This window comes from Zootermopsis nevadensis, unplaced genomic scaffold, assembly GCF_977971745.1.
Source record: "Zootermopsis nevadensis isolate Lab colony 2312 unplaced genomic scaffold, Znev_1.0 Znev_ptg000007l, whole genome shotgun sequence".
Classification (NCBI taxonomy): Eukaryota; Metazoa; Arthropoda; class Insecta; order Blattodea; family Termopsidae; genus Zootermopsis; species Zootermopsis nevadensis.
This window is the reverse complement of record NW_028259139.1, coordinates 4,004,036-4,027,407: the sequence shown is the minus strand read 5'-3', so window position 1 is coordinate 4,027,407 and position 23,372 is coordinate 4,004,036. Positions and strand designations below refer to the sequence as shown.

The 23,372-nt window shown below is 36.6% G+C and overlaps 1 protein-coding gene across 1 annotated transcript; it reads right to left on the bottom strand.

Annotated features, from left to right (window-relative positions):
• LOC110830690 (b(0,+)-type amino acid transporter 1) lies at positions 1-20,921 on the bottom strand. The gene is made up of 13 exons (XM_022065900.2): positions 20,747-20,921; positions 13,857-13,908; positions 10,844-11,023; positions 9,608-9,709; positions 8,124-8,402; positions 7,124-7,249; positions 5,898-5,997; positions 5,122-5,166; positions 4,406-4,529; positions 3,582-3,782; positions 1,847-1,996; positions 1,588-1,756; positions 1-1,227 (listed from the first exon to the last, which is right to left on the bottom strand). Exons 2-13 carry the CDS (start codon positions 13,879-13,881, stop codon positions 1,163-1,165), a joined length of 1,566 nt encoding a protein of 521 aa, XP_021921592.1. The 5' UTR covers positions 13,882-13,908; positions 20,747-20,921; the 3' UTR covers positions 1-1,162.
• Between the last annotated feature and the right edge of the window lie 2,451 nt (positions 20,922-23,372).

Here is a 23,372-nt window from a genome sequence, read left to right as displayed (position 1 = left end):
TTATTTTACACACATTTATTTATTTGATGTTTGTTTAACGACAATGCAAGTAGCGCAGACTACATAGCGTCGGAAAATAAACGACGAATGAATTGGAAAGGATGTGGAAGGAAGCAATCGTGGCCTAATTTAAACTACTATTCCAGCATTTGAGCAGAGGGACTGAGGAAAATCACCACATTTAGCATTGCCGGTCTCCGGACCGAGGTTTTTACCAGACACCTCCTGAATATGAAGCAGTTGTGCCAACCATTTAACTGATATTGATATCATTAAGGTTCGTTATCAATTGTTTTCTGAAAATAACTTCGCATTTTAATGCAATTTGTAGGTTTGGAGGCCCCAATCTTTTGCAAGGAGCTTCGACTAAAAAGCGTTTTTGAGCTGCTGTCTTACGGGTTGGGAGAAGGAAAATCGATTATCTTGGTAATGGATTGATAATGATGATGAACACCAAATACAGAAACAAGGACACACAATATTACAAACACAGAAAACACATCTGGAAAGATATATGATATTTTGTTCCAATCATAAAGGTCTGTTACAAATTAGGGTCCTTGTACTCAATCACCGGTTATCGAAATTATTTTATTTTATTATAAAATACGTGAAGATTAATAATGTCAAGATGATTACATTTAATGTAATATAAATTTGTAAAAAAAAAACATTAAAAAATTATAGGCATATCTTCCAATTTGCTCTATCCTATTTTCCTCTTTGCAAAACTGTCTCGCATAATTTAGAATATCTTTACACTAAACTCACATTTCACAGAACCTCTAAAAATATTGTATTTTAATATATTTTACTTTCTCTTTGCATTACTGATGTCTGAGTGCATAAATTAAATTAGTCGATTTATTTGGTATTTATATTGCATTTAACTTTAAAATATTTTTATATCATTACGTATAGAAAATATTATGTGCATACCGGCATATATTAATATAATCGAAACGCACATAATTTTAAAATTTACTTCACGAAGATTTTAATACATTAATATGCCACCAAGATGACCGTAGGTTCACACAGATTAATATCAGTAGGTACCTTATGAGGCTATCTAATACTAAAGCAGAATACTGCTGCTAATTTTGGTGAAAATATTCGATCTACTTTGAGGACATTCATATTATTCTTCTGTGGGTCTAAACTAATCTGGGTGTTGTTCTGTCGGTACTACTTCCATTAGAACTTGTATGAAGTATGTGAACTTGTCTGAAACAGGAACAAAGTTACATTGGCAAGTTTGTTAATTTTCTTTATATTAAAAAACAAATATTACTAGCCGAATTACACCCAGATTTTCAAACTTTCATCATAGGTTAATGGTACTTATAAATTTATCTGACATAGTAGAAAAACAATTTCAATAATTTTTTTTAAGAGCAGAATATTACGGAAAATTAGAACTGAAATCTAAGGGAGTCACAGAACATTTTCTTCTGGAATAAAACAACTCAATTTTATTCTAAAAAATCATTGTTATCAGATATCACTTTAAAAGATGAGACCAGCCTTCCCTCATTTCTTAACGGCCAGCTTCACATCTGAACCGAATAATATTAATGTACTCACCCATCCACTGAGGACGAACCTTGTAGAAAATTAATGGAATGTACACTGCGATCCCAAGTGCAATTAGAATGACGGCAATGAAGTATCTTGGAGATGGGTCAGTGATTATTGGTACCAGACACAGGAACAGAGACACAAAGATTATGAATATCGGAAAAACTAGCGGAACCTGGAATGAAAAAGGTGATATTAAGACCAGTTTAAAACGGAATTTCCCACAGAATTCATAACAATATTAAAGCAAAGTTATTTCGAATACCTTGTACGACCTTTCTGCATCTTTCTTTGTCTTTCTCATGACTAAGAGAGCCACCATTGCGATTCCATAGAAGATCCAAATAAGGAAACTGGCAAAGTCAATGAGAGATGCGATATCTCCAGCAATGATGAAGATAAAAGACAGCACGCCCTGCATTGAAAACAAGTTTAAATCATTATTCATAATAATATGTACATTTCACATATCACTAAAATAATTAAATCAAGAAAGATATGATGGGCAAGACATGAAGCGTGCATGGGGAAGTCATAACTTCATACGGAAATTCTGCTGAAGAACATTTGGAGAAGAGACCACTGGGAGATCTAATTGAAGATGGGATGTAAGTAATATTGAATGTCAAGGCATGGAAAGGATTGATTTGGATGAGAATAGAGTCTTTTGTGAACACGGTTGTAAACTAATCTTTCAGATTCCATAAGAATAGGAAATTCTTTGACCAGCTACGAAACTTTTAGCATAACAAGGCTGTATTCTGGGCTATAGAGCAGTTTAGTCTGGTAGAAGTTTGCCGACGTTTCAAAGGTCCTTACTGCCTCCATCATCAGGGCGATGACTCATCACGCTACAACCCAGAAGTCAGCCATATTCGGACTCACAGTCGTGAAAACCTCAAATCCTAACAGTCAGTATCTTTACAGGGGAGTTATTTATTTATTAATAACTTGTAAACAAAGAAATTTTGATTAAACTTGGTATTAATGTCATACTGCCGTATCCTACGCTGTCTTCGTAAATTTTGATTTACCTGAATGCCAAAATGACTACTGTGTAAATGTCTGGCAAAATTTAATATAATATGTTAAAAGTGATTATTTATTGATTTTCAAAAGGTTCGAAATGTTTTAAGATAATATTTTTACATTGTTAAGATAACATTGAATATACTGCAAGAACTATGTTTGACACTCCAGATTTAGTATCAAAATTCACGCCGCATTCCAAGCCAGATCACCCATCATGAACACCTTCACTGCCGCGAGAACTTATCATCTCATATAAATTCATGTACCTAAATTTTCTATACACTAACCTTTGCTTTACGTTTCACTACATGATTATGGTGAAACTCTCCTGTTCTTATTTGTATATCTGAACTTTGCGAACTGCAACACTTGTCAGATAAAAGAGTCCCTAAGAACCTAGTAGGCTAGGCATCCAGTTACGATGTGAGAAATAATATTTGCTAGTTATTTTTTAAGAGAACTCTCTTCAATGGGAAGCACATTGGAGGATGATACTAAAATTAGTCTCAAGAATATTTTTCAAGATGTAAACTGAATTGTGGTAGATGCTAGTACAGGTTTAAAAATATTAAAAATAGTTATAATAAATTCTCTCCAGCAGTTGTGCTAAATTGATAATGATATTAATATACTTAAATGTAAAATAGCCTTTAAATTAAATAAAAATTTTCTTGGATATTATCCATCGTCTAGTAAATATAAAACGTAAAACGACGTTTCGGAGATAGGGATTAGCTCTATCTAGTGGGCCCAACTGTTTAGGAACCTGAAGACGGAGATAGAGTCCCATCTCCGAAACGTCGTTTTTACGTTTTATATTTACTAGACGATAGATAATATCCAAGAAAACTTTTATTCAATTGACTCTTCACCATCGTCAAGAAGTTTTAGATTTGATATCCTTTAAATTACTGCAAATTGTTCATAAATGTTTGTTAAATTTTTTTTAAAAAAAATTACCTACTGACCTGTAATAACACGGCTGGTGCAGGGGTGAGGCGTCTCATGTGTATGTACGAGAAAGCCTCTATCATGTGACCACCTCTGCCAGCGACGTAACACAGCCTTGTTACACCGAATTGGATGCTTAACGCACACCCAAAAGTTGACAGCGCCACTCCAAGGGGAATAATAAAATTCATTACTCCAAGTACTTTATCAGCAAACGTCTGGAACATTAATAGCCGTTCAGGTGTTGTTCCAGCTTTATAGATTTAGAAATGTTGAATGAAGACAGAGATATAAACCCGGGACCTCCCGAACACGAAGCAGGAATTTTTAATCCGTGTTACATTACTGTAGTAAAACACATAGAAAAGAATATGATTTTTAATGGATTAACATCCTGATGAGATTTAAAAACAACGTACCATACACCATTATTTTCTGTTAAATATTTCCCAGGACAGCAGGATATTTAGAAGAGCTGAACATAACTCAAATTTCGTTAGATGCAGAGAAAATTTGTTTCCAATTTAAAACATCATATTTATGTAGTTTATCTAAATAATTAAACAGAATGGACGGAAAAATTATCGCATATATAGCATTGACCATTTTAAAGACGATTGTCTTCTGCGTTGTATGTTGGCAAATTTCTCCTAGGCTACACGGCGTCACAACCCAGAAGACAGCCATCTTTCAGAATCACCGCCGTGAAAACCTCAAATCCTACCATGACGATTTCAATGTAAAATTGTAAATAATATTACAGTTCGATTATTTAAGTGCACAGTGTCCTAACATTTAAATTACAATTCTGCAACTAATTTTAAAGGTAAATTGTAATTACCACAGCCACTGCTGCTGATGTGGTCATCTCGGGGATGGTGAGGACAGTCATGTAGGCTACGTTCATCATGAAATACGTCACGGTTACCAAGGGAACAGCAATTACGATGCTCCGCAGAATGTTTCTAGTGCAAATACACAGTAAGAGAAGCAGGAATTTCTACTGTTCACTAAATTCAGTGATTTAAGGAACACCACACGGTCATGAGACACGCTATTCTACTTTTCTTTTATAGAAGACATGTAAATAGCTCAATACAGAAGTGAAAACTGTTTTGGAATAAAGACGTCTGATCTTTCTTCACTGAAGGCATAAAGCAAATTCCTTGGTACGTTTATCTAGTCAAGAATCCATCGGCTTTTACGGAAAACTGAGGTTTATTTATATATTTAAGAGCCCGCAGTTGGTCCCTGTTCTGATTTAAATGAACCTCGTCTATTTCTTTAAGATTCACTTTAATATCAACATTGCAACTACGTGTAGATTTTTCAAGTGCCCTCTTTCTTTCAGAATTTACGACTAAAACTGTGTATGCACTCCTTATTTCTCACATTTTTCATAATCACTGTCTTATTAAGAGAAGAGTTTCATTCATGAAGTTCTACGCTACAGAAAAATTGGGTTATAAACTGCGATTTGCAGTTTGTGCGTGAAGACTCGACTGCAATTGTTTTATTAAGTGACTTTCTAAACTTTTTTGGTCACCTGATACTTACACTTCTGGTTTTTTAACCTCTTCTGTTACAATTGTGACTGTTGACCTATGAAACAGAACGTAAGAAAGGGATTAATTAATTTTAAATGCTTCATTAGCTACTGAGATATTTGTTCCCATTAGTGCTAATTATATTAACACCAATAACTAACTAATATGAAACTATTAAATTAATTATTTGGTTTTTCCGTCAAATCACAATTATATTTAAAATAGGATAATTGAAATATCATTTTTATGTTCCACATCGAATAATTGATTTACATTTGGAACATTTTTACTTTACTACATGTTTCGGTTTCATCGAACCATCTTCAGGTGTAAAATTATATTAACAAGAAACATGTAGTAAAGTAAAAATGTTCCAAATGTAAATCGATTATTCATTGTGGAACATAAAAATGATATTTTAATTATCTTATTTTAAATATAATTGTGATTTGACGGAAAAAACAAATAATTAATTTAATATTTGATTCGCAATATGACGCAATTATACTATCTTATAATATGAAACTACTTCCTCAGCAAGTCGGTAATAATTTTCTATGACATTTTATAACCGAAATTGAAATATAAGCTAACGGATTACGTAATTAAAACCTGGAGTTGTAAAATTAGTGATCGGACTCAATTCAGGTTTCAAGAGAGCTCAATATTTTTAAATCACATGAATTTCTTTACACTATGAAAACTTGCATAAAACCTGATTATCGTCACCTTTAAAATAGTATTACTTAAACACAAATCATTAAATTTCAAAAGAAAAAAACTTACCAGCCGTCAAATGGCCACAGAGCGTAGTAGAAAGCAAGAGCCAAGTTTTGGGCGGAGATATTTGAGCCTTTAAACCCTCCTGATATGTTTTCTGTCTGTCCTATAAGAAATAAAGTTTATTTTAATTACGATTTGAACTTCAGTTCGGGGAATTTCATTGTTACCTGAGATATATTACAAGCTAATAAAGGCAGCTTGTAAACACCATCTTACGGCCATTTTTAAAACGTGAATGCCACACAAAAGTTTGTGCACGACCCATTGCGGACTCCCCAAATGCTTGCTTTAGCATTTCATAGGTTTCCGTAGCCGTTTTGGCGAGTCTTTGGCAAAATTTGATGCACACGCCATTCCGAAATCGCAGGAGGGTCGGTGTAATGCACTACCAAAACGCCCGTAACTAAGAAACAAATGCTAATTCGATGATGCCGGCTGGCACACTGATTCACTATGAATGTAGGCCGCACCCCCTAGCGGCAGAAGCTCGTACTACATCCGGTTCGCCCTCTATTGACACAGTCTTGAAACTTTCCGATCGCACCTCGTATATCAGTAGTTTGTATGAGAAATTTCGTTAAAACTTCTTATTCATTCAGTTTATGTGACAAACCTGTTTACCAAAACAAGAAAAATAAAAAAAATAATCACAATAAACAGTAAAGTTTCATTAATTTTATCGTCAAAGTTGACGACGCAACCTTCAACCTCTGTTGTTCAGGGTCACACACAGTAGATTATTCTCCTTTGCAACCGAAATGTATTATTTATGATTTCCCATGCGTACTGCATGTCTCGCCTACCTGGTAACATTTTTATAAAGAGCAGAAATTATTAAGCTCGTTATTAAAAATTTTCTTCCGTCTCCTCCTGTTATCTCACTCTTTATTATGTCCAGATCTTCATCTCATCTCTCTACTCTAAAAGCTCGGATTTTATAACCTACTTAGAGTAACAAATTTCCACTTAAGCGTACTAAGGGAAGTTAGAAGATTGCGGGACTATGATTTGTAAGCATTTCCTTGTTTAATTTCTCGTAACTTCCTGCGAATGCAACGTTAATTAATTCTAATCTATAATAAAGTGTGCTCTGCCTTTACAGGATAGTTGTTTCATTATTCCAGCAATCTTCCACATCTATAAAATAAGGTTAGTGAGTACACGAGTCACATTTTCCGTGTTGGTTTGTCTATTTCTGCAGTAGGTCCAATCATGAGTCGATAACTCACCAGCACACAGTTTGTATAGTCCTCCAATTACGATGATTAGACAGGCCAACAACTTGCTAATCGTGAACACGTTCTGAACACGGACAAACAGCTTCACACTCGCGAAGTTTATATACGTCAGCAGGGCTGCAGACATGTAAATATTAACATTTATGATCGTCTTATTCTCGACATTATTTAAATGTTATTAAGGAGTCCTTATTTGACAACAAGACCACTGCAAGTTCTCTTGATCGTAATGTTTAAAAGCTCAAGTCCTCAATTATGCGATGTCTGTAAATGTCATTTTATATATATATATATATATATATATATATATATATATATATATATAAACTTAAGACACAGTAACTGTATAGTCACGCCTTTATAGATTATACATTCTATACATCTATGCCTGTCTATGCTAAGAAGGAACCAAATTATAGATTCTCAAGTACAGTCAGCTAGCTGCTGCTTTCATAAAAATTTCAAACGTCGTCAATATTGAAATTATTTAAATTGTATCTTCAACGCAAGAATATTTTCCGTGTCTTAATTCTTGTACACTAAGCGACTAAGCAATTCTTTTTGTACCAAAGACTGAAGCCCGAATTTATAAGAGTACAGACATTTAAAAATGAGTGTGGTTTCTGGAAACGTTCGCTTAACAATCGCTGAACTAAAATGTGTATGGGCGCTGCACTCTAGTATTTTTAATGGAAGCCCTGAATGTTCTGTTCCTTTGAATTCTTTGTATTATGCAGTCCCGCGTAACAATCGTCAAACCCTTCCTAGAAAACACGACTTTATTTCGTATTGCAACATATTCGAACTATTTATTCCAATGCCCTAACCCAATACCTTTATATCTGAGCATGACTGTACTCCGTTACAATGTTTCTGCAAAGACTGTTTTCAATGAAGCCAAACACTGGCTCGTATTCAGTTAATAAACGACATGACTGCAATAGCGATGTATTTGCACACAAAGTCCAAATTCTGTTCTGTAGACACTTACCCAATGCCAGAATAGCGATAAGTTTCTTGGCCAACTCTTTAGAATCGTCCTCAATGTCTCCAATGTACATTTCAAACGGCTGGCAGACATATTGCGCGAAAGCCATTATGATGACGGCCACTTCAGCCGGTCGCAGAACGACGACGTACACCCACGAGCAGAGGAAGCTAGGCAGAGGGCCCCAGAACTTATGCAGGCTGCCAAACGCCTCCTGGAAGTAGACGTACTCAGCTCCAGAGCGTGGTACCAGGAGACCCAGTTCAGCGAAACACAACGCTCCTGGAAAGTGAGGTTAGGTTTGGCTCGTTGTTAAGCGGGCAGTTTATGGCATCAGGTAACCAGGAACTTCGTGGTCTGCGTGGGTCAGCAAATGAGATGGGGATATGGATGCAGAATTTTGGTTAAGAAGCTCTTTGTATAAAATTAATTTGAACAACCGGAAGTGACGAGGTTGTGTGTTTGATGGAAATTGCTCCGTGTCAAATGTTTGACTTCACTGTTTCCGGTGTTGATTCTTCTTCTGGTAGTATTACCTACCACTTACTTAGTCAAGGAGTCATATTCTATGTTTCTATATTCTGAAAACAGGCAAGTTATTTGAAGCTGACAATACTGGTAATTCTTTTTACACACGGAAGCTATAAAAAGTAAAGTAAAGTTTGTCCCACTATACGCCATGTAGGCGCTTGGGGGGAGAGGAGGTATAGCTCCTCTCTTCCTTGACCTCGGCACTAGATGAGGGTGAGTGGTCAGCATCACGCCCCGGCCGGCTTTACTCCCGGGAAAAGACCCCCGGTACCCATTGTAGAGGAGGCTGGGTGGGCCCCAGAGCCGGTCTGGACGCAGAGGCTAGAGGAAAAATCCTCTGCCCACGTCGGGGATCGAACCCCGGTCGACACGGAAGCTATAACGCTCCGTTAAATAAACGTAGTAACGTACAAAGATGCATATCGGTTTAAACGGTTTCGTTGAATGTCTCTTAAGAAGTCAGTAATTACAAATAACCTTAAATGCATAACATAAATGGTATCTTTAAGAATTGTAAGTTTGGAAGCGAGCAGGTATTTGTAGTGACTATGAAAGTTAGTGGTTGATAACAAATAGACAGCAAAGTACAATAGTCAACGGTAACTTCTGCAAGACAACATCCCAGAAGACAGTAATATTCCGTATTTTATGAGTTTCATCTGCTCTTAATTTTTATATGAATAATATATTTCTCAATCGCATATACCCAGTTGAATTTATTACATTTATACTAGTAGTAATATTAAACAATACGACTTCATACCACATTCTGGACACCACATATCTTTCGAATATAAATGTGTGCAACATAAATCTTACACAAGATAAATTTTCTAGTTCGGAGTTGGTTACAGTGTTAGAAAATTCTAATCTGCCATTAGATGTGTATAAACTGAGTGTAAAAATTTGTAGACAGGTTTCAAACTTTATGATTAACAGTTACATTATTTGCTTACCCAATAAAGAGATGGCTCCACACGTCGCCCAGACGATAAGGCAGAGCCCCACGGAACCGGTCTGCTGCAGTGCCATTGTGGGGGACACGAAAATGCCTGATCCTAGAACCATAATTTCGGATGTTAATTTGTCTGTGGTCGAAGACCGATCGTCTTATTTTATGTAGCAATTTTCTCTAGGTAAAGACGGAGGCGTATCCTAGCAACTCTCGTTGGCAATTCCCATAACGCAGAACTTTTTTGTATTATTTATATATTTTCAGGCGTAACTCGTATTATTTTCATGTAGAAAGGAAAATTTATTTTATTTATTGTTTATTAAGCAATCGAATTTTCAAGATTCACTGCTGTACAATAACTACACTAGTGTCAGGTTTTTAAAATGAAAATAATTATTATAAAACCACGCGTACTCCTGTGGGAGGAATCAGACTTTGAGAACTCCTGGGTTAAAAAAACTAGGTTTATCACAAATTAAAGAACATCTCACAAAACTTCTTAGTGTAGTCAAAAATTTATAAAGAAAATCTGTCCTAGAATATTCTTATTATTGTCGTTATGGAGTTTTCCTCTGTCTTGGCCTCTGAAAACCGCGAGACTTTGAAAGTAGGAATCCACATTCATTATAAAAGTATTCAGTAGGTGGGGCTTAAATTTTGCTTCCTATGATATGATTTACAATTTTTACATAAATACCATGCCAGTGGTATTCAACCTGGGTACACGTACCCGTGGGGGTACGCGAAGACATCTTAGGGAGTACGTGAAATTTAAAAAATAAATATATTATTTTATGATAAACACTGAATAATCAGTAATGTAATTTATTTAATTGATTTTAGATGTAGATTATATACTATGTATAACTTGAATTATACACCAACAACTTTGGGGGTACAAAGTTGAAGAGAAATTATATCTGGGGGTATTTATTTATATTTTATTTAGTGTTCTGTCTGCCGACAGGTCCATATGAACAGGATCCTTCCATTTCTCGGAACGGGACCTGTTCATATACGTTCTTGGCAGATGATCCAGAAGTGGTTTGCCATTGCCTTCTTCTGTGTGTGAATGGGGTGCCACGGAGAAACCGGGGAAGCCCCCGGAGGAAAACTCCGCGCTAAGCGCTAGAAAAAAAAGGTTGAATACTACTGTGCTATGCGACACCTCGTTGTATAAAACTTCAGGGTATCACAGACACGCAGATATTAGAATATCAAGTGACAAAGTCATTACCTATCATTGCCCCGACGATAAGGTTGACTGCGCTGAAAAGTCCAACCTCTCGTTTCAACTCTATTCTGTCTTGCGACTTGGTTGTTTTCTGCGCCTGCGTGCTGCTGTTAGCCAGGAACTCGTTGGTGTTCCCAACCGCAACCTCGGAGCTATTTGCCACATTCTTCCTGTACACACCATCTGTACAACACGGATAAACATGAAATATTGTAAAGTTTTGTTGGTATTTATTATTATGACGACAGGTTCATATGAACAGGATCCTTCCATCCTTTTCTCGGACTGGGACCTGTTCATATACGTTCTTGGCAGATGATCCAGAAGTGGTTTGCCATTCCCTTCTTCTGTGTGTGAATGGGATGCCACGGAGAAACCGGGGAAGCCCCCGGAGGAAAACTCCGTGTTGTCTAGACCACGGCCTTGCCCAACACAAGTTATAAATTCGGGCACCGCCGGGTATCGAACCCGAGACCCCAGGATTACAAGGCCAAGGCAGGGTTTCCAAAGTATGATCCGCGGACCACCAGTTTTCTGTGATCTTCGTTCAAGTGGTTCAGATTTAACGTTCTCACTGCCGTGAGAATAAAAAATGGTCGTCTTCTGGGACGTTGCGCCGTGAAGACTGATAAACGTTAACCGACGTTTCAAAGGTGCTTATTACTCATATCATCAGGGCGATAATCATCTCTGAAATGTCTGCATCTTCATTCAAAAGGCCCGATAAAAAATGAATTCATAAAATATCATGAAACATCATTAATACAGATGTATAATTAGGATTTGAGGTTTTCTCGGCGTCGAGTCTGAAGACGGCTGTGTTCAAATGTGTAATTGTTATGCAAGTAAGAACAGAAGTGACAAGACATAAGCTTATTTATTCTCGTCTTTTGCATTAAGGACGCAGAACATAATAATTATTAAAGAAGACAGGAAAGTATTAAGTGATCCACTAAGACCCTCGATAATTTCAAATGGTCATGGAAAAATTTGAAAACTTCTCTTGTGTTAGACACTAATTAATGTAAATTTATGCAAGAAGTTTCCAGATTACGAACAGGTTTCATTAATTTGCATTTTCGTTCAGGACCGGTTTGCCCACATCTATAACATCGTAAAAGTTGGCGAAGTCCCAGAACCAGCCAACAAAATTCTATTAACCTTTTCTAGAACAAACACAAAAACACAGGGTAAAAGTTCCTCATAATGAACCAAAGTAAACAGAAGTCAGGATGGCTCTAAAATTTTATACAGGTATGCCATACCGAATTTGGTATAAATTTATTCCATAATTTGACCGCTGTTACTTAGAACCATAAGTACATTATGGAAATGTTAAGTTTTAATTCGTTTTTAGAAGTACTAAGCCTGAAAGTATTACAAACCACAGCTCTGCGAAACACCACACAAATGAAATTAAAGTCGCTAAGAAATTGAAGGCAATAATTATGCACAAATTATTATCTAAATGTTTGTTGATTCGTTACGGGAATATTCAGTTGGCCATTATCCATTGTCTGAAGCATATTTTATATACACGGCGTTTTGGGAGACGATGGCTGTCATACTGACACATTCTATTAGTGATAACGGTGGGATCAAACCCGGGACCTTTCGAATGCTAGGCCACCACTAACACCAAGGTGGTAAGCGTACTCGTCTAAGCCAGTTCGCTAACTAACTATGAAACAGACTAGCAGGGTAATCAGTCACCTGAAGACGACAGTACAGTCAGCTCCCGGAATGTCTAGCAACGAAATACGCCTCCGACAATTCACGACGTCCACAACGTTCCTCTGACCTTTCAGCCTGTCATGAACTGAAGAAAATAGTTCCTAAATGTATGTAAGTAACGTCGTCTCCGCGCCTAAACACTAACACATGAAGACGTGTGGGGACGTGGAGGTAAAGCTCGGCCTCATTCATAACCTCGGTACTAGAAGGAAGTGAGCAGGTCATCTTCACTTTCCCGTCATTTTACCCCCATGTACATAACCCCCATTGCCCATAGAATTAGAGACTATGAGGACACCAGAATCTGTCAGGACGCCTTAGTGAAGAAAACATCTAAGACCTGCCGGAATTGAAGCTTCTCTTGTTGTGATCATTACATATGAATTTGAAAGCAAAAATAAATAAACTGTATGTTAGTTTAATTGAATAAAAATTTCCTTGGATATTATCCATCGTCTAGTAAATATAAAACGTGGTCCGGAGATAGGGATTAGCTCTATCTAGTGGGCCCAACTGTGTAGGAACCTGAAGACGGAGATAGAGTCCCATCTCCGAAACGTCGTTTTACGTTTTATATTTTATATTTTACTAGACGATGGATAATATCCAAGGAATTTTTTATTCAATTGACTCTTCACCATCGTCAAGAAGTTTTAGATTTGATATGTATGTTAGTTTCTTGTTTTCTTATCCTACGTCTTCAGTAGGATCAGGTCAGTAATCATGACAGGACTGCGTGTTGTTAACAAGGCAAAATTTTTATTTTCACGTGGCCTTTAAAATATTGAGGTAAGAATACTTTCATTGGAAAGCGCTTAGCACTGCCAGTCACTGAACCGGTTTTGCTATATTACACCTGTCACGCCACAAATAAAAAATTAATATGTCAATGTTCGTCTTTGAATCGTAAAGCTGTTTGGACCTGTAGGTAAACACCAACGTTAAGGAGGAAGGAACTATCTCTGTCTTAGCCTTGAAACCCAACACTTAAGTCTACATCGCCGTGAGAACAAACAAATAATGTCATCCAATATGTTTATACAATGAATCAACCAGTCAGAAGCCTTTTGTGAATCTTTATTAGTCTTGATTTAGAGACAATTACGCTAATTATTTAAGCTACAATCCTTTGTTACAACTGTAGAGGCTTTGGAAGGCCACTGGGTGGATGACGGGCTCCTGCCCGAGGTTCGAGCTCAGATATCTCCAGAATATAAAGCAATAGCTCTATTTCGTCTGAGCAGAACACTTCGATAGTCGATACACTAACTGGCGAACTTACATTGTGAGGTTTCCTCAGCGACCATGCTCGTTACATGGAAACCAGCGCTGCCCTGAAATCAGTTTATAAAGAAGACAAAGTTTATAAGATTGATGGATGCTTCGTAATTTAATTCGTTCCTTGATTTATTAAGTTCATCACATCGTTTTCAGAATTGTTTGTGATGCGTACTCTATCAGACTAATAACAAATAAATATTTTAACACGAGCTCAGTATTTCGTGTTTATTTATATATTTAAGCGGTAAGTTTTATAAAGCTGTTTCATTTACAAAACAAAGGAACAAATAACAGTCACTTGACTTACTTATTGAAAAGTGTTCACTTTAAAAAATAGCCTACATTTTTAATACAAACTCACTGGAAACAAACCCCTTTGATACACGCGCTTTCAAGTTACGCGGTGTTTCTTATCTGTCTCTTGTAACTATGCGCGAAACGTGTTTTAACAGACAATATTAGGATACTCTCTGTTAGAAGATAATTCATGTGTTTCGTGTGGTATCTCCAATCCACGTTCACAGATAAAGTTAAGCGAAGCTGAACTCGCGTTTGCTTTGGACCTAACACACGAGCTTTCAAATGTAATTCTGGGTGTGTGTATTTTATTCAGATTTATTTATATTTCCCTAATGATCAGCTGCCTTCAAAATCGTATTTTTTAGGCATTCTTTAACATAAATCTTCCACACAACATTCCACAAAAAGCAGTCAGTGGCTCTGGAAACTAAGGAACAATAGACAATGACATACAGTGGATGTCCTTCAGATTAGGTAAGATTATAGCCTCGTTAATTGACAATTATCTAATTATTCAACATCCGCCATCGCTTCCTCCCGTCAATGTCGTGTAATTCCTTCTCTGGAGAAATGGAATTGTCCCGTTCTGTTAATTGCTCTCCATTCATCTTCATGTTATTTATGAAATATTATTAGAACTAGCGTGATATGGCCTGTCAGCGTTAAAATAAATTAACTTTTCCAGTGCTGAATAGTAATACAATTTATTGTTAGAACGCTGGCCTTGTAATCCTGGGGGTCTCGGGTCCGATTCCCGGCGGTGCCCGAATTTATAACTTGTGTTGGGCAAGGCCGTGGTCTAGGCAACACGGAGTTTTCCTCCGTGGCATCCCAACAATTACTCCATTCACACACAGAAGAAGGCAATGGCAAACCACTTCTGGATCATCTGCCAAGAACGTATATGAACAGGTCCCAGTCCGAGAAAAGGATGGAAGGATCCTGTTCATATGGACCTGTCGTCAGACAGAACACTAAAATAAATAAAAAAATATATCGCATTGGAAGTACACCATTTATAGCGTTTGTTTTTAAAGTAAGTTAAGTGAAAAATTCTCATGTGAAAGGGTACTACACATTTTGCATCGTGCGCCAGGTATTAAAGGGCCCTTAGTGTTCAAATCTCATTGAACGTGTAGTGAATTTAGAAATCCAGGATATAAAATTGTTATCTTTGTGAGATGTTTGAATATGCCTACACAGTTGTTACCCAAATGAAATGCATCTTCGCAAATATTTTACGTACATTCGCAGTCACGAGGCATGATCGTGAAGTCTGTGTCCTTAGCTGTGACGATCTCACGAGTACAAAGCAAGTCAGCGGTCATTCCGTCGGTCAGCTGAATAACATGACGTGATTTGTGTTCTTGTCTTACCGCATTCTCTCATGAAGAAAACAGTACCATTAAAAAAGAAGGAAATTTAACAAGTTCTGACAGGAGAGGTCCCAGCAGACACGATGTAATGCAAGTGCACATCTGCAAAGCCGAGGATTGGTCTTTCTTCAGTGTTAGGTCGAGAGGGGGGGGGGGGTCCATAAGATACAGGGAAGAACATGTATTATGGAACCCATTTTGTTTTCTTTGTTTTTTTAGGAGCTTCAGGTTTCATCAAATCTGACATATGAACGGTTAGAAAATTTATCTATCAGAAAAGCTGAATAATTTTCCACATTCGATGCTGTTAATTCATGAAATCCTAAATTGTACATATTATTATTATTATTATTTTCAATTCTTCAATTTAAAATAGATAATTAAATTGAATTACGTATGTCCTATAAAACTCACATATTCCGCGTACAGATTCCGCTGAATACCTTTCCTGACTCTAAACTTTATTTCAGTCAAAATGCTGATCATCTATTCTCTCTTACCATAAAGCTGTTTACCAACTACAACATTTTCTTTAAATAGCCTTACGATGCTTTACAGGGCCCTAGTTACGCAGACAGATGCAAACTAGGATATGCTTATGTTGTTTAAAACTTACCAACACTGAATGGAACAAACTTGAAAGTATTCTGAAGAGGTTTGCTGTCTTATGTCGTAACAGATTATTTAAAAATCATAATGCACACAGTTACAACTATTCTTTGGAAAACTTAAAATTACACACATTATTTCGAGACAAATTTACTTTAAGGTAGTCTGTTATTCATAAATAACGTTTATAATGGTTATTTTACCTGTTTTTAAAAACTGCTGGCATTATTTAACAATATAATTCATGTTAATGTTTTTGACAATACATTTTAACATAAAATATATCAATAGGTAATTATAGTATTTTGCTACCTTCAGAATTATTTTTAACCAGTAATTGTGTTTATTTATACGCATATATTGTTTTATTTTATGTATTTTGTGTTTATCGTTTGTGATAATTCTGTAATTGACTCCTGCAGCTGGTGAGTTAGCGAGTTAAAATAAAGAATTTAATTAAATTAAAATTCCTATTACGGTAACAAAATAAAAAATATATGACAAGAAAGGATTACGTGGCAAACATGGAGGAGATAAGAAAACTATACAAAATTTTAGTCGAAACATGTGCAGGAAAGAGGTACTTGCTAGACCTAGACATAGATGGGAGAGTGGCTGAAATTAATTTTAAAGACACGCGATGTTTAAGTCTGGACCAAATTAAAATGTCTTAGGAAAGAATTCAGTAGCAGGCTGTTCTGAATACGCTAATGAACCTTCGAGTCCCATAGACCATGTGGAATATCCCGAGGGCTAAGCTACACTCCCAATGTCTCAAGAAGGATTCTACTCCATGGAGATGTTTGTTTGAGAAGTTTCAGGATCCTGTCCAACAGAAAGCATTGAGGAAGACTATGTAAGAATTGTTAAGGCGTCCATGGTAGAAACAGGTATTCTTTGTGATTACCTCACTGGCCTTGGCATTTTTTATTACACATACAACCAACGTAGCAAAGCCAGTCCCAGTTTTCGTAATCTTCTACGAAATAATTGTTACTTTTCCTTTTATTATATTGCATATAAATATCATCGAAAAACATATGAAGTAATAAATTTAAGACTGGGCGAGATTCGTGTATTATGTCATGAACCAATTTTGAGAAATATGATAAATTTATAATTCAGTTCTGTGTAGGAACATAGAGTGAACCTCAAAAACCATTTAATTGGAGCGTATAAGAACCAAAACTTAAAATATCTTGAGAGCTTGGTAAGTTACGTTAAGAATTTAAAGTTAGTTAAAAAACGAACATAACCAGAGTTTTAGAAAAGTTAAAACAACATAAGAAATCACTCAAAGTTTAATATGTGGCCTCGCGTTCTATGTAGATACAGGCCTTCAGATTAGCCAATCCCCCATTCAAAGGACCTACAAGGTGTCTAAAAACGGATTAATATAATCAGAAGTTAATTCTGAATTGGAACAGACCGGAGGGACTAATCAATAAACTTTTTAAACAACGAAGGAAAAAACATCAAACTGGTTTCAGTAACAATATTTTTCTTGTCACAATTCTATTTTTAATTTTTTTTTTTTTACAAAAAAAGAATTTACAGTTGAACGTAAGACCAATAATATGCATAACACATATAAAAGTGAAAGTTGAAAAGTGGGGGTTGACTTCTAAAATATTGTTTAGTGATTATGGCTTGCAAACCGAAACGTATATACTGCGTATTTATGTAATAAATTATATCAGAGAACACCAAGTGACGCATTGAAATAAAACAGTGTCCATATTCTTGTCATCAGAATAACCCTGAATAAGTCCTTAACAACTTATCGGTCGTTATTCTGCCAGCAAGAAAGTTCGTATTATGGCAACCAATATTCCATACAGATTCCCGCCACTGGACCTCATTCTAAATCATCGAATTGAACTTCACATCAAGAAGATAATATCTTCTGGGGTGCTACATCGTGTAATCTGATATAAGTTTACTGGCGTTTCACAGATGGTCACTGTCTTCATCATCATGGCGATGAGTGCATTGATGATGGAGTCAACAACTACCTCCGAAACGTCAGTTGCCATATACTAGGCTACACGTTGCAACACCCCAGAATACAGCCATCTTCATATTCGTCGGTGTGAGAACCTGAAATCTCGCCAATTTAACATCTCAATGATCCACGTGTTTCCTAAGTGCCTTCCAAAAATCATTTATTTCGTCTGACTGCAAGCATTCGTAGCCTTCATCTGTTTCCTTCGACCAATCAAAGCTGTCCTTCACACAAAATTGGTAAATATCAGTCTGTCCTCTAGAAAACCAGACACGTCAGGGTAAGGTGGCCTCTTGTGATATATTTATTATTATTATTATTATTTAGTGTTCTGTCTGACGACAGGTCCATATGAACAGGATCCTTCCATCCTTTTCTCGGACTGGGACCTGTTCATATACGTTCTTGGCAGATGATCCAGAAGTGGTTTGCCATTGCCTTCTTCCGTGTGTGAATGGAGTAATTGAAACCGGGGAAGCCCCCGGAGGAAAACTCAGTGTTGCCTAGACCACGGCCTTGCCCAACACAAGTTATAAATTCGGGCACCGCCGGGAATCGAACCCGAGACCCCAGGATTACAAGGCTAACCGCTATCGTGCTATACTTAGACGTCATTAATTCAGAGTTCCCCACATCGGGCACCTGCTACAAAGAATAATTATTTTTGTTTTGGTCAGTTGCTCAAAGAGAACTGCTGGTAATGACTTTAAATATGCCACGTCCGCTACTAATACTTTCAGATACATCACATAACCACTCTTATCATATTATTCGACACGACATAGTCTTATAGCTGAAACGACATTAATTTATTTAGAATGCAGCCACGTTTTCTGTACGTTATCTGCGTTAATCTGATTCACGCAAATCAGTTTCTTCACGCTGATGCGTAAGGTCACATATGAGCGTTTAATGGCTAGAATTCGCCGGTCAGGAAGTTAAATGGAACTTATTTTTACGCGTACATCAGTGAGTCAGTCGCAAATATTACAAACGTAATATTTTTTAAACTACTTTTTGCAATAGATGTTACACTTCAAAGCACTGCAACAATTCCAGGGTCACTGTGCTGATAAAAGTGACCAAGTCAGCATTTTCAAATGACAAAAGTTCAGAAGAAATACACGTTGAATTTATATCTTACCGGTCACTCAACCTGAGTTAAGACAACGATGTTTTAGAACGAACATCTGAAGAGAATATTTGGACTTTAGAGACAGGGCGTAACAACATCCACAATTTGTAGGCTGACTCTCAACAGAATATTGTCAATATGATCAAACCAAGAGAAATTAGAGAAGACAAAAGCGTACAAAATTTTGACTTGGAAACCTGAAAGACTGGATTAAAGGATAATTTTAAAGTGAGTCTCAAACAAATAAGATGAGAGGGTGTGGACTACATCGATACAGCTCAGAACAGGAACTTGTGGTTACCTGTCGTGAACACAATAATTAACAATCCGGCTTCATACAAAGTAGGTAATTCCATGACCATCTGAGCGACTACAAGCTTCTGAAGAAACACTGTGCTCCATTGAGTTAGTAAGTTATTCTGAGCAGCTCTGAAACGCGTAGATTTATCCACTATCAGAAAATAAATTAGAAATAATTTCTTTTAAACGTGTTCCCTAACATATTAAATTGTGTCATCTATAAAATATTTAATATCAATCATATACAAATAACATTAATAAATACATATTTGTATTTAATTAAATAATTTTTACAAAAGCATTGTCTAGGACTCCTTTAGGCGTAAACGGTTTGAAACTTCAGAACACAACTAGCAAGCTTTTACTACAGATAATATAATTCAGATAATACAGCGAATTAAGTAGCCGGACTATGAGTGTGTTTCATTTGAAGATTGGTAAGGATTAGGTACGTTCGAAAAATAACACCGAACTGGGTTACCTTGACCCATGCTCCGAGATTTTCCTTTCCTTGTTCAAGACACGTAACTCCTTCCACCCATCTCATCGTTCAAAATTATCCTCCGGCAATTTGCGAAGCTACGCACGCCTCAGTTGTTAAAGCAGGATCGTAACTTGTGGATTATCAATTAATCATTTACGTTAAATAAAACATAATTCATGCATAATGAATAATCTGTATCTGGTCTCGACTGTAGCACGTAATGTCCTTATTGGTTTTGCGAATTTGTTTCAATCACGCTAAGCAAATACCAGGAAAGGACCTTCTTATCCCCTACGTAACTTTGTATCATTATACAGTACCTAACCTCTAACAAGATACGATGTCATTAAAAAATCTTGGTATCAAACAATTGTTTCGCATTAAGCTTACGAAATAAAATAAACAAGGCTTCGTCACGAATTTGTCTACAAGATCATAATTAGATAGTGTTTACGGGTTAATATATACCTTAAATTAGATTTAAATAATATATCTACATGTGTTTTTAGGATAAGATATAAAATCAGCGATTTATACTTAACGTCGATTTGTCTATAAAATGGCTCTTTTATTATATTACCAATACATAACCTCTGAATTTTATAAAGTCCTTCCGTAACCTACCAACATATACACAGTCCTTCGTAGAAAAGATATTGCGGGTAATTTTGCCAAAACTTACCAATTTAGGAGTTACTTCCTTTTACCAGCTCCACGTTGTGAACACTGCATACTATCTTGATGTTGCAAAATTTACCACACGGTCATGGGGACCTGAGGGAAAGTTGTATGTTCCAAATGGACGGACAATAATGTAACCAGTCGCACCGCTGGCTTGCCAAGAACTGGCTCTGCATGAGTCACGCAACAGAATCATTATACAATCAACCACAGGCAAATACCGAGCTGCATCAGCACGCTGCGCTCTGAAGACGTGTCATGACAGATGCTTAAAATGAGACTGTAGAGAGATTATTAAGAAAACTTTAATAACTACTCCGCTATTAGAGCAGCTGATATCCATTCAACTCTCCAATATATAATTTTTTTTTATTTTAATTCTTTAAGATACACACCGAGTTCACAAAGGCCGGTTATTGTAACCTGTCTACGCCATTTCAGTCCACTTCACACTTTAACAACATATTTCTGTTATATTCATTTTAATATTATCCTCCCAACTAATCCTAGGCCTTCCACGAGCGTTTCTAACCTAATTTTTAAGGAACTTGTTTTCCCTCCAATTACGTTAAAAGTCATCCGCATCTATCACTTTTAAATACGATTGAAAATAGTGCGCGAAGAGTGCTCATAAAGAAACTCCTTGTTTGCGACGTCTAAACTTCTGTTATTCAATTCAGTTCATTTATTTAGCCACTCTTAAAGATAAATACACTCCGTGGAACTTTTCTATAACATTCACACTTAGAAAGTTACGAAATTTTAGACCTTGTAAAATTATCTTATATATAAAATTGAAATTATTTGTGGTTATGTGTGCATGTATGTTCCTTCATAGTTCGAGAAGTGTTGCAACTCAGCATGCTTCAGCCTTGAAACTAGGAAAAAGATTTCAAGAAGGTAAAACTACGAAGAAGTGTACTGGGTTCGTGTTCCGTTCAAGATGGTGTCTCAAATATTTGCGCTTCGATACGCGAAACAGAAAAAAACTAGGCACGAAGCCAAAAATTGTTTCGCCGAGGCAATACATAAAATAGCGTGTTATAAAACTTTACGCGGGGCCTTGAATTCCTTTGTCGGTGGGTGTAATAAATTCATGTATTTGTAGCTAGAAGAGTTTTTTTTTTTGCATTCATAGATGTGGTAAAATTTGGACACCGAAACCTCGCTAAATCCATTAATACTAAAACGATCCTGAGGGAAATGGGACTTATTGATGGGAACTGCTTTTGATTTAGCAGAACATCGATCCACATTCCAGGTTTCTATAGATCGTAGTTCGTGACATCTCAAGGGATATCTCTCACAGACAGTTATTACGTAATACGAAGGTAACACATTAAAGGAATTAAAGATTAATACGCACTTCCATTGTTAATTTCAGAATTCACGATTGGTCATTCTGTTGCTATTAGCAGAATATGACTAAAAAGATAGTAGCAAAGTTTAATCTGAAGAGAACTGCATTTACCGCTAAAAATCAATGCCATTTACGAACAAGTAAGTTCGGTTCCTTTAATTTGCATTTGTAAATTGAGTACTTTGATCACCTGGTTCTTACCAATCGATTGCACTATAAGATATTAAAATTGGAAGGGAAATTTTGTACCGAGCTTCAGGCCTCATTGCAAGAAAGTTTTCATAAAACCAAGACGGAACAATGAAAATCCTGGTGAGTTACCAGTAAGCATTATATTTTGAATACGCTGCATATTATATATACGTACTTCATTTATTTGTGGCTTAGTTATTTAATGACACTATCAGTAACTCAGATTATATAACGTTCAATGATAGGACGGTTAATGAATGATCACTGCATTTTTAATTGATATGGTAGGAATTAACGATGGTCTAACTTAAAGTAGGCTACGATCCCGACATTTTCCTGGCGGGGCTGGGAAAGAAAACAGTGAAAATGGACGACCTCTGGACCGAGATTTAAAACCGGGACCTACGGAAATACGAAGCAGAAATTCTAACCACTCTACCACGAAATTCCGCATGTGTGTGAAATATGATTTTTTTTATACGTTCGGCTCAGTTTCAGTGGTTATTTGTATCAAACGCCCGAATTTAATAGAGGCATTCTTCGTACACCAGATGAATGCCACAATGATAAGGATGCCCGAGTAATGAGTGTGCAGTCATTTGATACGCGAGGTTCTATCGGACATAGCAAATGCCCGTGAGATTGTGGCCTGCGGAGTTTTGAAGCCGTGTAGTCTTATACGTGGTTACCAAAGTTTCGGAGGAAATTATCATCATCTTCAGAACTAAATATAAAGGCGATACTTTCTTCCCAAACGTCAGTTGAAACCAACAAAACCCAGAAAACCACAATCTCATTGAAGACGAAGCTCGTATAAATAATATATAAGAATTCAATCGGTACTTAAAATGAATATGCAATTCTTTACCATTAAAAAGATGTTTGTTAACGCTGCTTAAGGAAATAAGGTAATGAAGAGTTACTGGCTGTTGAATCAGGTCTGCATGTATGTTCGTTTGTGTATAAACAGTTCCGTGCATTACGGACGGAAGGCGTCTGTCTCGCTGTTACAGACCCACCTCTGTCTTCTGGCGCTGACAGAACTTTACGCAGACAACGTCGACTTGTACGAAGA